This window comes from Heteronotia binoei, chromosome 3 (genome assembly GCF_032191835.1).
Source record: "Heteronotia binoei isolate CCM8104 ecotype False Entrance Well chromosome 3, APGP_CSIRO_Hbin_v1, whole genome shotgun sequence".
Taxonomy (NCBI): domain Eukaryota; kingdom Metazoa; phylum Chordata; class Lepidosauria; order Squamata; family Gekkonidae; genus Heteronotia; species Heteronotia binoei.
Genome location: NC_083225.1, coordinates 139305957 through 139320966, shown reverse-complemented (window position 1 = coordinate 139320966; position 15010 = coordinate 139305957). Strand labels below are relative to the sequence as shown.

The following is a 15010-nucleotide window of genomic DNA, read 5'->3' as shown; positions in this document are numbered from 1 at the left end:
GGTTTAAATGCTTGGGGCTCTTTAGCTTGGAGAAACGTCGACTGCGGGGTGACATGATAGAGGTTTACAAGATTATGCATGAGATGGAGAAAGCAGAGAAAGAAGTACTTTTCTCCCTTTCTCACAATACAAGAACTCATGGGCATTCGATTAAATTGCTGAGCAGTCAGGTTAAAACGGATAGAAGGAAGTACTTCTTCACCCAAAGGGTGATTAACATGTGGAATTCACTGCCACAGGAGGTGGTGGCGGCTACAAGCATAGCCAGCTTCAAGAGGTGGTTAGATAAAAATATGGAGCAGAGGTCCATCAGTGGCTATTAGCCACAGTGTGTGTGTGTGTATATATATTGGCCACTGTGTGATACAGAGTGTTGGACTGGATGGGTCATTGGCCTGATGCAACATGGCTTCTCTTATGTTCTTAGGCAGAGGCGTCACTAGGGTGGGTTGCACCCTGGGGTGTAACTGATTCAAGTCACCCCCCCCCCCCGTTGGGCATCACCCCTTTTGGAGGGCTGCGTCACCCCCTCTGCCCTTCTTGTTGCTGGTTCCGGCCCTCCTCAGTTTCCTTTTCGCCTTTGGGACCGGTGTGGAGCTGATCCGCTTCCTTTCTCTCCGTGCACTGTTTGTGCAGTAGCAGCAGCCTGCGGGAGCTGGCGCTCCCCAACACAGAGCCAGTGCGAGTCCTCGCAGGGAGCGGGAGCAAGGAGGGAGTGGGGGGGGGGAGAGAAAGCAGCGTGCAAAGTTGATAGCGGCGTCTCCAGAGGGTTCCCCCCCTGAAAATATGATATTGCATTTAGATTCAATAATCCCCCCCTAGCGTATCCAGAAGACTGCGGGTGGGTTACGATATATATTGAAAACTGTTCTAAAAAAAAAGAATGCAAATGCATAACGCTACTTAAATCCTAAATAGGGGTACGATGTTTGTTAAGAGACAAGAGCACGCTTTACGTTTGCACCTTTGACATTCGCTCCTCGGCCCGGCCTTCTGCAAACTGGGGCCAATGAGAATGCTCTGGGGGAGGGCCGATGGCCCCCTTGGCCCTACCCTAGTGACACCGCTGTTCTTAGGTCCTCGGTCATATAGGGCTTTAAAGGTAATGACCAGCACCTTGTAACGGATCTGATACACAATTGGCAGCCAATGCAGCTCTCGTAGCTTCAGCTGTATGTGCTCCCACTTAGGGAGCCCTAATAACAGCCTGGCTGCTGCGTTCTGCAGTAGCTGTAGTTTCCAGGTTTGGCACAAGGGCAGCCCCATGTAGAGGGCTAGGGTGGCCAGACCGTCCCGGTCTCCCGGGACATTCCCGGTTCTGGCCACCCAATCCCGGCTCCCGGGCTGCCTACACCGGGACCATTAAAGATCCCGGTTTATCCAGCCCCGGAGGCGGTGGGCCGCGGGCGCCGGCGGGGAAGGCGGCGAGTGAGGGAGGGAGCGTCCCTGCGCCTGCGCAGGGCCCCTGCGCACGCGCAGGGACGCTCGCTCCCTCACTCGCCGCCTTCCCCGCCCGCGCGCGGGGCCGGCAGCGGTGGCGGAGGCCTCTCCGCGGCCTCCGCTGGTCGCTGGAAGCCCTCCAGAGTCTCTGGAGGCCCTCCAGGGACCAGCGGAGGCCGCGGAGAGGCCGCGGACCAGCGCCGACCAGCGAAGGCCTCCCCGCGGCCTCCGCTGGTCCCTGGAGGCCCTCCAGAGTCTCTGGAGGGCCTCCAGGGACCAGCGGAGGCCGCGGGGAAGAGCCTCTGGAAGGCCTTCCGGGACCAGCGCCGGCCAGCGAAGGCCTCCCCGCGGCCTCCGCTGGTCCCTGGAGGCCCTCCAGAGTCTCTGGAGGGCCTCCAGGGACCAGCAGAGGCCGCGGGGAAGCCGCGGAGCACCCGGCGCTGGTCCCGGAAGGCCTTCCAGAGCCTCTGGAAGGCCTTCTGGGACCAGCGCCGGCCAGCGAAGGCCTCCCCGCGGCCTCCGCTGGTCCCTGGAGGCCCTCCAGAGTCTCTGGAGGGCCTCCAGGGACCAGCGGAGGCCGCGGGGAAGTTGCGGAGCACCCGGCGCTGGTCCCGGAAGGCCTTCCAGAGCCTCTGGAAGGCCTTCCGGGACCAGCGCCGGCCAGCGAAGGCCTCCCCGCAGCCTCCGCTGGTCCCTGGAGGCCCTCCAGAGTCTCTGGAGGGCCTCCAGGGACCAGCGGAGGCCGCGGGGCACCCGGCGCTGGTCCCGGAAGGCCTTCCAGAGCCTCTGGAAGGCCTTCCGGGAGCAGCGCCGGCCAGCGAAGGCCTCCCCGCGGCCTCCGCTGGTCCCTGGAGGCCCTCCAGAGTCTCTGGAGGGCCTCCAGGGACCAGCGGAGGCCGCGGGGAAGCCGCGGAGCACCCGGCGCTGGTCCCGAAAGGCCTTCCAGAGCCTCTGGAAGGCCTTCCGGGACCAGCGCCGGCCAGCGAAGGCCTCCCCGTGGCCTCCGCTGGTCCCTGGAGGCCCTCCAGAGTCTCTGGAGGGCCTCCAGGGACCAGCGGAGGCCGCGGGGCACCCGGCGCTGGTCCCGGAAGGCCTTCCAGAGCCTCTGGAAGGCCTTCCGGGAGCAGCGCCGGCCAGCGAAGGCCTCCCCGCGGCCTCCGCTGGTCCCTGGAGGCCCTCCAGAGTCTCTGGAGGGCCTCCAGGGACCAGCGGAGGCCGCGGGGAAGCCGCGGAGCACCCGGCGCTGGTCCCGAAAGGCCTTCCAGAGCCTCTGGGAGGCCTTCCGGGACCAGCGCCGGCCAGCGAAGGCCTCCCCGTGGCCTCCGCTGGTCCCTGGAGGCCCTCCAGAGTCTCTGGAGGGCCTCCAGGGACCAGTGGAGGCCGCGGGAAGCCGCGGAGCAGCCGGCGCTGGTCCCTGGAGGCCTCCAGAGGCCAGCGCCGGTAGCGGAGAGGCCCGGCGCTGGTCCCTGGAGGCCTCCAGAGGCCAGCGCCTGCAGCTCCCTCCCTCCCTCGCCGCGAGGCCGCCGCCCTGGAATTGCCGCCGCCGCTGGACTCTCCGCCGCCCTGGAATCAGGTAAGGGGGCCGAAAGCGGGGGAGGGCGGGGGGCGGCCTTCCTTTCTTCCCTCCCTCCTCCCTCCCTCCCTTCCTTTCTTCCTTCCTTCCTTCCCTCACTCCCTTCCCTTCCTTCCTTCCCTCCCTCCTCCCTTCCTTCCTTTCTTCCTTCCTTCCTTCCCTCCCTTCCTTCCCTCACTCCCTTCCCTTCCTTCCTTCCCTCCCTCCTCCCTTCCTTCCTTTCTTCCTTCCTTCCTTCCCTCCCTCCCCCCTTCCTTCCTTCCCTCCCTCCCTCTTCCTTCCTTCCTTCCTTCCTTCCTTCCTTCCTTCCTTCCTTCCTTCCTTCCTTCCTTCCTTCCTTCCTTCCTTCCTTCCTTCCTTCCTTCCTTCCTTCCTTCCTTTCCTTCCCTTCCCTTCCCTTCCCTTCCCTTCCCTCCCTTCCCTCCTCCCTTCCTTCCCTCCTTATGTTCTTATGTGACACAGAGTGTTGGACTGGAGGGGCCACTGGCCTGATCCAACAGGGCTTCTCTTATGTTCTTATGTGACACAGAGTGTTGGACTGGAGGGGCCACTGGCCTGATCCAACAGGGCTTCTCTTATGTTCTTATGTGACACAGAGTGTTGGACTGGAGGGGCCACTGGCCTGATCTAACAGGGCTTCTCTTATGTTCTTATGTGACCAGAGTGGTGGAGTGGATGAGCCATTGGTCTGATGCAACAGGGCTTCTCTTATATTTTTATGTGGCACAGAGTGTTGGACTGGAGGGGCCACTGGCCTGATGCAACAGGGCTTCTCTTATATTCTTATGTTACACAGAGTGTTGGACTGGAGGGGCCACTGGCCTGATGCAACAGGGCTTCTCTTATGTTCTTATGTGACGCAGAGTGTTGGACTGGATGGGCCACTGGCCTGATCCAACAGGGCTTCTCTTATGTTCTTATGTGACAATACTGACTTTGGTGGACCCAAGCACTGATTCAGTGTAAGGGAGCTTTGTGTTTGTGACTGGAGTAGATAATACTGACTTTGGTGGACCCAAGCACTGATTCAGTGTAAGGGAGCTTTGTGTTTGTGTCTTCTGGTGCAATTTTGTTCTCAGATCCTGTATTTACTTCATCAGTATATGGGATAAGGCACTTTCTCAACTGTGCTGCATAATGCAGCCTATTTATTTTGTCCTGTTTGCTCTGTTGGCTCTATCTGCGCCACCTTCATCACTTTCGGGGTGTGGATCCCCCAGTGGGGTGCTCTCCCGACTCCCTCCGCCGGCTGTTTCTGATAGCCCTGCGCCCCCTCTTTCATTTGATATGTGTCCCGTGCGGGTGCCACCCTTCCGCCGGGAGATGCCGCAAAATGAGCCCCCTTGAGGCTTATGGCGGCAGGGCTCGGGGGAAGCGAGCTAGACTGCTGTTCTTTTGAGGGGTTATAGAGTGTTTCGAGCCCGTCCCTGTGGCATCGGTCCCATCGTTGTGGGGCCCAGGGGGCCGGCGCAGCGGCACGCTGAAGCAGCCTGTCGGTCACTTCCGGGTTCCTGTCCTGCATCTCGACCTGTGTTATTAGTGACAGGCTGCTTTGGCGTGCCGCTGCGCCGGCCCCCTGGGCCCCACAACGATGGGACCGATGCCACAGGGACGGGCTCGAAACACTCTATAACCCCTCAAAAGAACAGCAGTCTAGCTTGCTTCCCCCGAGCCCTGCCGCCATAAGCCTCAAGGGGGCTCATTTTGCGGCATCTCCCAGCGGGAGGGTGGCACCCGCACGGGACACATATCAAATGAAAGAGGGGGCGCGGGGCTATCAGAAACAGCTGGCGGAGGGAGTCAGGAGAGCACCCCACTGGGGGATCCACACCCCGAAAGTGATGAAGGTGGCGCAGATAGAGCCAACAGAGCAAACAGGACAAAATAAATAGGCTGCATTATGCAGCACAGTTGAGAAAGTGCCTTATCCCATATACTGATGAAGTATATACAGGATTTCGGAACAAAATTGTTTCCGGCGGTGATATTTGGGGGATTTTTGGGGATGTCACAGGAAGTGCTGTGAAGTCACTTCCTGTTTCCGGCAGTGGCATTTGGGGGAAATGATGTCACAGGAAGTGATGTCACTTCCCATTTCCGGCAGGTGACGCGGGGAAATGATGTCACAGGAAGTGATGTCACTTCCTGTTTCCTGTGGTGGCATGACGTCACCGGAAGTGACGTCACTTCCTGTCGCGCGCGCGCACCCCTACCTCCCCCCCCCCCAACGTGTCCCTGGCTGGCCTTCAGACATTATGGTCACCCTATAGAGGGCATTACAGTGGTCCAACCTCGAGGTGACCGTTGCATGGATCACTGTTGCCAGATCGTCACATTCGAGAAAGGGAAGAAGCAAAGGCTTGATCTTAGGAAAGATGTGGCAAACTACAAGGCATCTTTGCAGTAGTTAGAGCAGAAGCTGCTTTCATTGTGGATAGAATAAAGGTAACTTCATTTGATTATGCGCAATAAAACGTTCAGTAGAGGAAGGGGAGTTACAGTAAAAGAAAAATCTTTATCCCCTATATATCCATGGTAGTATTGTTCATGTCACAAGAAGAACTGTTTTGCAATCAAATGTTTATAGATAGAGAAACAGCATTTCTAGGAACAAATTCTGATTGTAATCATATACCTGCCAACATCCCTATTATTCACATCTCTGTGCTGCTAAAGCACAGTCACACAAGCATAGATGCCTAAGGTCGTGTCTCAGTAACACACTGACACACATCTAAGTCATGGAAGATTCATTTCTGTAGACATCCATTATGATCCTGCTGGAACAAAATGTTTTTAGCGATGCTGTATTCACAAACAGGTTTTTCTGCCCTCTTTTCTGCCTGTCCCTTCTCATGTATTTATTTCTCAACAGTAAAAAGAAAAGTTCCAGAAATCCCTATCATCTTTTTTTGCATATTGGTTGTTATGTTTATCCTGGGGCTTTTGGCTTTTTCTGTCTCCAAGTGCTGGAGGGGAGTACCTGTCGGTGATACAAAACAGGATCTTCTACACATGGTAAGATAGGTTTTTTTAAAAAACTGAAAGAATAATAATAATAATAATAATAATAATAATAATAATAATAATAATAATAATAATAACAATAATAATAAATTTTTATTTATACCCCGCCCTCCCCGCTGAAGCAGGCTCAGGGAGGCTTACAGGACATGGTGGATCACACCATGATGTAACAATAAATACAACATAACCATTAAAATACATTTCATAAACCAGCAATTAGATTAAAATTTAAAATTTAAATTACAGTATAAATTAATGGTGCTACAATCTTAATATACATGTAAACATAGCTTATTGATGGGGTGGTTTCATCTTAATATGCCATCTAGAAAAGAATGGGAAGCAGAGATCAACTAGTAAAAAACTCACAGGATTTTAACTTACTGTTTTCATTATTGGGATTTGGCTTTGTAAGAGGTAAAGGAAACTAAGGACTAAGGATACTTCAGATCATTTGCAGAGACCATTTCATCATCTGTCATGGAACATAGGCCTATTCATGGCTGTAAGTCATGATCACAAAATGCATTCAAAGGCAATATGCCTTCATACTAAATGTTGGGCATAAAGAGTAAGTTGAGGGAATATTTCTTTCATGACCTGCTTACAAACCTTGGAAGTTTGGGCATGTGCACATACCCTACATAGAAGTAGGATATGCAAAGTAAACAAAGTCTATATAGGGCTTTTTTGGTAGAAAAAGCCCAGCAGGAACTTATTTGCATATTAGGCCACACCCTGTGATGTCACCATTGTTTCCCATAGGGCTTTTTTGTAGAAAAAGCCCAGCAGAAATTCATTGCAAATTAGGCTACACCCCTGATGCCAAACCAGTCAGAACTGCGTTCCTGTGCGTTCCTACTCAAAAAAGTCCAAAGTCTATATGAATTATTCTTTTTGAAAAGGGAGTCTGGGAAAGTGAAAAAAACATTTCCCAGTTTAAACCTCTGTGGCAAGCAATTTTCATACATATTCAGCATTCTAAAGAGGTCTTCTGTTTATTTGCAGCTTTAAAAGTATTACCTTGCTCTATTACAGGTTCTTCCGATATGCTCAGGAAATATAACACGTGGACAGTATTCCTTCACAAGAGATCAAGTATCACTGAAAGCTCTTCACCAAAAAAACTTTCTGGGTGGATGAGGAATCTATTGAATGAAACCTTTTTGTGAGATGAAATGTCACATGCACTCAGACTTTTGCCTTCATAAATATTGATCCAATAATTAAGTTAAATTGTATGGCAAAATCCAGTCATTATAAACACTCTGTTGTTTATAATAATCAAAACATAACACATTTGTTTCTTATACCTCATGGCCACTAGAATTGCAAAACTTTAAACCAGGGGTGTCAAACATGCAGCCCAGGGACTGAATCAGGCCCCCAGATCGCTCCTATCAAGCCCCCAAGCAACTGACTGTCATCTGCTTCCTTCTCCCTCTCTCTTGCTTCCTTCTGCATCACAGCTTGCCAGGCTTGCTCAATCGCAGAAGAGCTACAGAGCAAAGTCTCTATTTTTTCCATTGGCTGAGACTCCTCCCTTGGGGAGGAAGGGGAGAGGGATAGCTTAGGAGGGAGGGATAGCTTGCTTTGCCAGGGTCTCTCAATCACACACAGCAGAGCCATTGAGCCAAGTCTCTCTTCCTTCTATCGGCTGAGGCTCCTCCCCCTTCTGGTTCCCTGGGGAAGGAAGGAAAAAGCCAAGAAAGCACCTGTAAAACTGACAAGTGCTAAAAGGAAGCCTTAAAAACTAGATTAGGTTTTCATTACTGAGTATGCCAACAACATTCACAGTTACACCTTGCTACTTGCTTGTTGTACATATTTATTTGAATTTTATTGATTGTATAACTGTTGTATTAATTATGTTGTTACCCCCATTTTGTTAATAGATGAATAAATAAATGGCTTCATATTACCAGTTAAACTCAGGTAATTTAAAAAAACCTCTGCAAATTGATAAGCACTGGGTAGCCTTGGATTTTTATTTATCCTTTTATTTATTTATCCTTTTATTTATCAAATTGTTTCTATGTGTGTGCATGCGTCTGTGTGTGTGTTTAAAAACCACAAAGCTCTCCACTGTTGTTTTCAAAATAAAATGACAATTAGGTATGTTGTACCCTGAGTTCTTGTAATAATGTGAGAAAGTAAGTTAACTAAAAACAGACCACAAAGCACTATGTAGCAGCATCTACATCCCTTCAAATTATCTTCTCTGTAATTCTCTTCTCTCACTGCAGTGCATATGGCCATTTTCACACACCAGTGGATAGGATAGGATTTGCCTATCTTATGGCTGGATTCCAAACATTTCTGCATTTGAAGGGGTTATGTTGCCAATTTGTTTCTTTTAACAGTATCTGCTCATGCTTCAGGGGATGGTGCTCTGAAGGTCTTCCAGTTTGGGGGGAGCGATGAGAGACACATCTGATGGAAGGTGCTTCTATGAAGCCCCTATGGATTTTTAGAACATCTGCATGTAGAGTCTAGGTCCTAGCCTTTGCACTTTAGCTATGTACATTTTCTGATAAAGCTGGCAATCCCATTTGCCCCAGCACAGTTATTCTTCCTTCCTCCGTAGGGTTGCCAGGTCCAATTCAATAAATATCTGGGAACTTTGGGGCAGAGCCAGGAGACATTGGGGGTATAGCCAGGAGCAAGATTTTGATAAGCATAATTGAACTCTAAAGGGAGTTCTAACCATCACATTTCAAAGGACCGCACACTTTTTAAATGCCTTCCCTCCATTGGAAATAATGAAAGATTGGGGAACCTTCTTCTGGGGCTCATAGAATTGGACCACCTAGTCCAATCCTTTTGGAGGATGTTTTGAAGAGAGGTATCGGATGCTATGCTGCAAATTTGGTGCCTCTACCTCCTGTGGACCTCCATAGGCCTCTTAGGGTCTCCACAGAGAATAACTGAGTGCCCAGCAGACATTCCCCCCACTTTTTGATGACCCTGAAGTGGAGGTAAGGCCTTGAAACCGGGAGATCCCCTGCCCCCACCTGGGGATTGGCAACCCTAATCCTGCCCAATGTTTTAATTGCTGTTTTTATGTTGTTGTATATATATTTTAGCTCTGTTTCCAATTGTTTTCATTATATATTTCCATTGGTTTTAATGGTTTCTAAGTTGTAATTTTACTATGTACGTTTTTAATTTGTTAGCTGCCTTGGTGCCCATTATGCAGGCAGAAAGATGGGGTATATGTTTTGTGAGATAAATAAAAAGCAAATAAATAACTTAATCTCTATCTCCCAAACTAAAGAAGAAAAACAGTGCAAAAAGTTGAAAGGAAAAGGACAAGCAGGCAGCAGGCAAAAACATTGCTGGGAGAAAGAATGCAATTATGATTTGCTCCAGCACTGCATGGTTCAAGAGACAGAAAAATAATTACAGTCATTATTTTCTTAAGGATAGGCATGACCTTAGAGTGAGACCCTGGAGATCTGCTGCTAGTCAGAGTGGACAGTGGTGACCTTGATAGGCCAATGGTCTGACTCAGTATGGCAGCTTTGTGCATTCATGTATGTGATCATTAATGGCATGAAAGAAAGAAAAAACAGGATTTGTAAAACTGGTGTTCTCATTCAGCGAAACACTCTTTTTTTGAATGACTGGTCCAGGAAGAATAATCAGTTGCTGACACTTTAGGGCTCTTTTGCCAGACTTAACAGTCACTTTGCAAGCTCTTGCTAAAAGTCAGTATATAAATCTTTACCATAATAAACACATTAGCTCAAGAAGTGGCTCCTCTTTAACAGAATTCATTTAACAGAATTGTCCAATCTTAGACATATATTGCTATTAAATGAACAACAAAATAAGTAAAGTGAAATTTGTATTTTGAGCGCTTTATTTACACAATCCTTGTAAGATTACCGCTGCCATCTGCTGTTGTTTCTGTGACCTGAAACATAAGCAAGAACAAACTGTAACAACATCATTTCAAAATTAAAAAGGTAAAGGTAGTATTTCAAAATTACTGATACCCAGATCAGTTCCCCATGTCAGGGCACGCTTGCAAAATGTGTCCTCTACATTTGTATAACTACGACATGTATTTGAAGGTTAGAGATCATTTGAGTACAGTGTATGCAGAGTTTCCATCCTGACACAATGTATATCTCAAGGAAGGAAGGAAAGGAGGGACAGATAGAAAAAGGTATTAAAAAGTGAGCTAAAAAGAAAAAGGCAAGCAAAAGGGGCAGTAGTACAGGTATTCAGTGATAAAATACAAACCAATAAAAACCAATTACATTTGCACAGTCATAACATTCAGTTGTATTACTTGAAGATAATAACCTATTAAAGTTACTTTTGACTCAAACAATGTTTCTTCCATGTGTCTAGTCAGGGGAATCAACCTGGAAGAAAAATGATAGATGTGTTACCCTTACCCAAAAGGGATGGGTCCCCCCCCCCAGAAAAAGACGGTTCAGGTGCTATCGGGGAAGACTAGCTTGTAGTTAAGGCAGGCCAGCCAAGAGCAGGGAAGAAGGAATTAAAGAATTGAGTGTGGGTGGAAAGATGTGGCGTCAACTTCAGGAAGGGGAAGGAAAGAAAGAAAGAAAGAAAGAAAGAAAGAAAGAAAGAAAGAAAGAAAGAAAGAAAGAAAGAAAGAAAGAAAGAAAGAAAGAAAGAAAGAAAGAAAGAAAGAAAGAACATTCTCAGCCTGTTTTGATGAGGAGGACTAGTGATTTCATTGTCTCTCATGACAGAAGAAGGTTTGGGAGCAGAAGCAACTGTGAGAATGGAGGGTTTGCTTAAGCCTTTTTATGCACTTGTATTTACCTGGGCATGATCAGGGAAAGCAATGCTATTGGCCAGCATTGGTGCAGAATTAAGATCCACAATGGCATTCAGTCAAAATTCAGGATCCAGCTGCCCATTAGTGAAATTTGAGTTGCACTGCAATTGGTGGGACTTCAGCATTTGAGACTGTATTGGGGAACTGGCCAGAATCTGAAGGATACAGAAAGCAGATTACAAAACATAGGACAATGCAATAGAAGGTAATACCTACAAAAACTATAATTTTTCTTCTACAGACTAGCACAGCTACCCATGTAAATAACCAACAGGGACTAACTTGCAAAAGCATGGTGAAACAAAATAATATTTATTTACTTCTATATTGCCCTCAACAGCTTCTGGGACATCTTCAGAATGGCAACTGAAAAAGCCCTGTTTTTCATAATCCATCCTAAATGCGGGCTAAAGCAGAGCTGCTTCTGAGGCTGCCTAGTTTCAGAAAAAAGAAATCTTTTGCCCTGCTTGAAGAATAGCAGGGGGGCACACTCCAGAATTAAGACTTCATGCATCTTAATGCCTCCTCTCCTTACTGCAAAGATGTAAGAGCTACTCTCTGTAAATACATGAAACATGATCATGTCAGGCAGGGATCTAGCCTTGCAGGTGGAAGCAGCAGAACTTCAGTATCTCAGCCTCCCAACTCTTGTTCATGGTATTCATCACCTTGCCCGTTAGGCAAAAGGAAAGGCAGAAGTGAATATACGCATGAACTAAACTACAGTTTAGGGCCTCAGATTATGAGGGGTCTCTAAAAATAAAACAATTAAAAATGAGAAAACAACCATTTTTTGCTAAAGCCATGAGGCTTCTGAAACTTCACCTAGTTTAGGGCTTCAGCATCCCATCCTAATCAAGGGCTTAGCCATCATCCCCACCAGAGGCAGGCAACAGACAACTTCCGTCTTGCTTTAGCAACCTGGCTGGTGTAATTTTTAAGAAGCGTTTTTGCAGGAAATGCACTGCATGCAACTGTTGTAAGGCTACATTCTTCAACAAGAAGTAATCTCGAGAACTGCATTAGCAGTGACAATTCTGATAATTATTTAGTTTCACCTAATTTTTTTTTAGCCATTGGCTGTATGTAACTAAAATATGCAAGTAGTTCTTCATATCAGCAGTTTACAAATTAAAATATACATTAATCCAGTATATGATCCATAACGAGATTTAATAAAGCCTGCACAGCTTTTGGTAATAGCACAAGCTAGAGATGTTACTGGGAATTCAATGCTGGTGACTGTAAGAAAAACACACTAGATATTTATGTCAATAATAGTTTGGCAAAGCAATCTTCTCATTTTTTTCTATTTGGGGGCCAACCTATACTTATATGTCCACTTGCTGATGAAGATGTGAGTTATTGCTATAAAGAAGGACTGGTTTAACATTTATATGATAGTTCTGTTGCTTTTAATCTGAGATGGCCATTTCACACATGCAAATTATAACGTGATATAGAAAATTCAGAAAGCAGAAAGAAGCTGTTTCTAAGCCTGTGCTCATTTACATTTTCCACTGCAGAGCAGCAAATGTCAAATGTGTTTTCAGGACTCAAGATGAAAAGCATCTCTGTGACTTTTTCTGTTACATTTAGATATTCATGCTTTTTCTAAGTTTGCCACCATTGCAACAATGATTTTCTTGGCTTATCCTAGTTCCATAAAATTATAGGTTATTCTTTATCCTATAGTATCCCGTTACTTTTTCACTCTAGGAGTTGTTTGATACTGGCAAAGGTACATGGATTTCCATGATAAATGGCATAGTATGTTAACTCTGATGTCCTGGTGTTTGTATTGACAGTGTGCTCCTTGCAAAGTCATATCCCTCTCTAAGGCCCCTCTCAATGTTTTTTCTACAAGGCCTATACAATGCCTTTATTTTGTTTCTGTCTGTCTTGTAAATGCCATCTGCCCTTGAATTCTTCTTAGGGAGAGAATCCAGGACATGTAATCAACTCCATAATGGAAACTATTTTAAAAGAATAATGGTACAAAATCACTGTGTCCAGTTATGTGCATGTACATTGTGGCTGTTCTTTAATGTTCACATGTCACCTATGGTGCATATATAAATAGCCCCCCTCTTCCCTGGAAAAATGCAGAAACTGGTAGTTTTGTATAATCTTTCTACTGAATGCTAATACTGAGAAAGGAAGTGCTGCCTGAGAGCCCTCGTCCCATCAGCTATTGTGGGAGGAGCACAGTGAAGATTTTTATTTCTCTAGAAAGCCAGACGCTCTGTAGTGTTTTCCCTTCCAATTCATGGGTTTTTGTTGGTCCTTCATTATTTAGCTGGAAACAGCAGCTGCTCTCAGACGCACTCTCCTTCCCTCATCACAGTACCATGTATCTTACGGTAAGAATTGATATGATATTCTGTCTACTTTGCATCCATCCATCCCTACACAGTCCTGATTGTATGGCTCTCTCATTGGCTATGATGGGAGGCAGGGAGACAGGCCTGAGAGGACATATGGGCTATGTAACTGAGGGGTATCTTCTGACATGAGGTTTCCATCAGTATTTGCTTAAATCAGTCTAAAATGAATCTGTCAAACTTATCTGTCATGTTCTGCATTTAAGCAGCCCAGGAGAGGATCAAAGTTCCTTTTTTGGGTCATGTCTCAGTCACAGTGATATGCATGTTTACTGGGGAATAACAGTTTCACTCTAGTGAGGGCTTAAAAGAATGTGATTCTGCTTAGATGACAAAGTAAGCAGCACTGAACTCCATGAGTCTAATTTCCAACATTATGGGTAAGATTTAGTTGCAGAGATGTTTCCACAGTTGCATTAAAAGTGCCCCTCTCTTGCTCTTGGTGTGAAGGCCACAAGTATCAGGCAGGATAGATGCAGGAGAGCGATCTAACTTGGTTTCCCATAAATGAAGAAATATTTTTGAAACATTGTTGTGAGATATATACATTTTCTTAAATTTAGTCATGTGAAAACAGCTATGTAATTTGACTCTGGGGATATTTTCTCACCAGAAAGTCACATTAAGTTCAGTGGAATTTATTACCAGACAAATGTACATAGTATCTCACAAAGGTAATTCTTTTAAATATCTATGGTGATATGTGTGCGTAAATGTATGTGTGTTCACTGATAATGTGGGATTGAAACAGAAAGAGAACCAATATTAAATCAATCACATATTGTGGATAGAGTAGTGATATTTGGAAAATTGACAAGTGATTTGGATTTTAAGCAGCTTCGACATGCCAGCTTGCAGTTTTTAAAATCAGTGACCCTAATTTATCATCACTTCTAAGCTTTATTTAAATATCCTCCTCTTAGTGCTGTACCACTCTGGCTATGAGGATCACTAAATTAGCCATGATAGGAGGAAATTGCAGAAATATATGCCAAACTGATCAGTCTCTCAAGTTTGCATTCACAGTCTTTAATGTGAACTGGAATTTCCACTAATTTTATTTGAGAAATGTAGGAGTAAATTCTAGCCTATTATTGCTTTTTAATTGGTATCATTGCTATCTACAGAACTAGTAGTTAAAATGTGTTGGGGTAACTAACCAGTACTGTAATGGCTTCAGTGCAAGGGATAATTCCATTCTCCAAAGGCAGGTTCAGATAACTGATTTATGAGGAGAAGGGAAAGAGCTGTTCCCCCCCCCTTTTCAGAAACAAAACAAAAAAGAGTCTAAGTAAAAGCAGAAATTAAAATGAAACAATTTTTTTAAGATATTTATTTCCATATCTTCTCTTGTGTTCCCTTGCCTCAGTGGTCTACCTTACTGTCCAGTGTATGCATTTTTCCACTTCATTTTTCTTCTCTTAAAAATCCCCAAAGACTAAAGAAATGGAGGAACAGAATAATATAGTCTGGGCTCTGCTTCAGGTTGTACCATGACCAAGTTTTGGGATCCATCTCATCAGCTGAAGACTACTGACACATTTAGGGCTGCCAGGTCCAATCCAAGAAATATCTGGGGACTTTGGGGCAGAGACAGGAGACATTAGGGGTGAAGCCATTAACAAGGTTGCAACAAGCATAAGTGAACTCCAAAGGGAATTCTGGCCATCACATTTCAAGGGACTGCACACCTTTTCATTGCCTTCCTTCCATAGGAAATAATGAAGGATAGGGGCACCTTCTTTAGGGGCTCATAAAATTGGATCC

At 46.2% G+C, this 15010-nt stretch overlaps 1 protein-coding gene across 1 annotated transcript in view; it reads left to right on the top strand.

Annotated features, from left to right (window-relative positions):
• The window catches only part of CD200 (CD200 molecule), a 54062-nt gene that overhangs the window by 9132 nt on the left and 29920 nt on the right, over positions 1 to 15010 (top strand). Inside the window, exon 5 of the mRNA XM_060235289.1 lies at positions 13015 to 13222. Within this exon, the coding sequence (XP_060091272.1) occupies positions 13015 to 13222 (208 nt within the window). The remainder of the gene's footprint in view (positions 1 to 13014; positions 13223 to 15010) is intronic.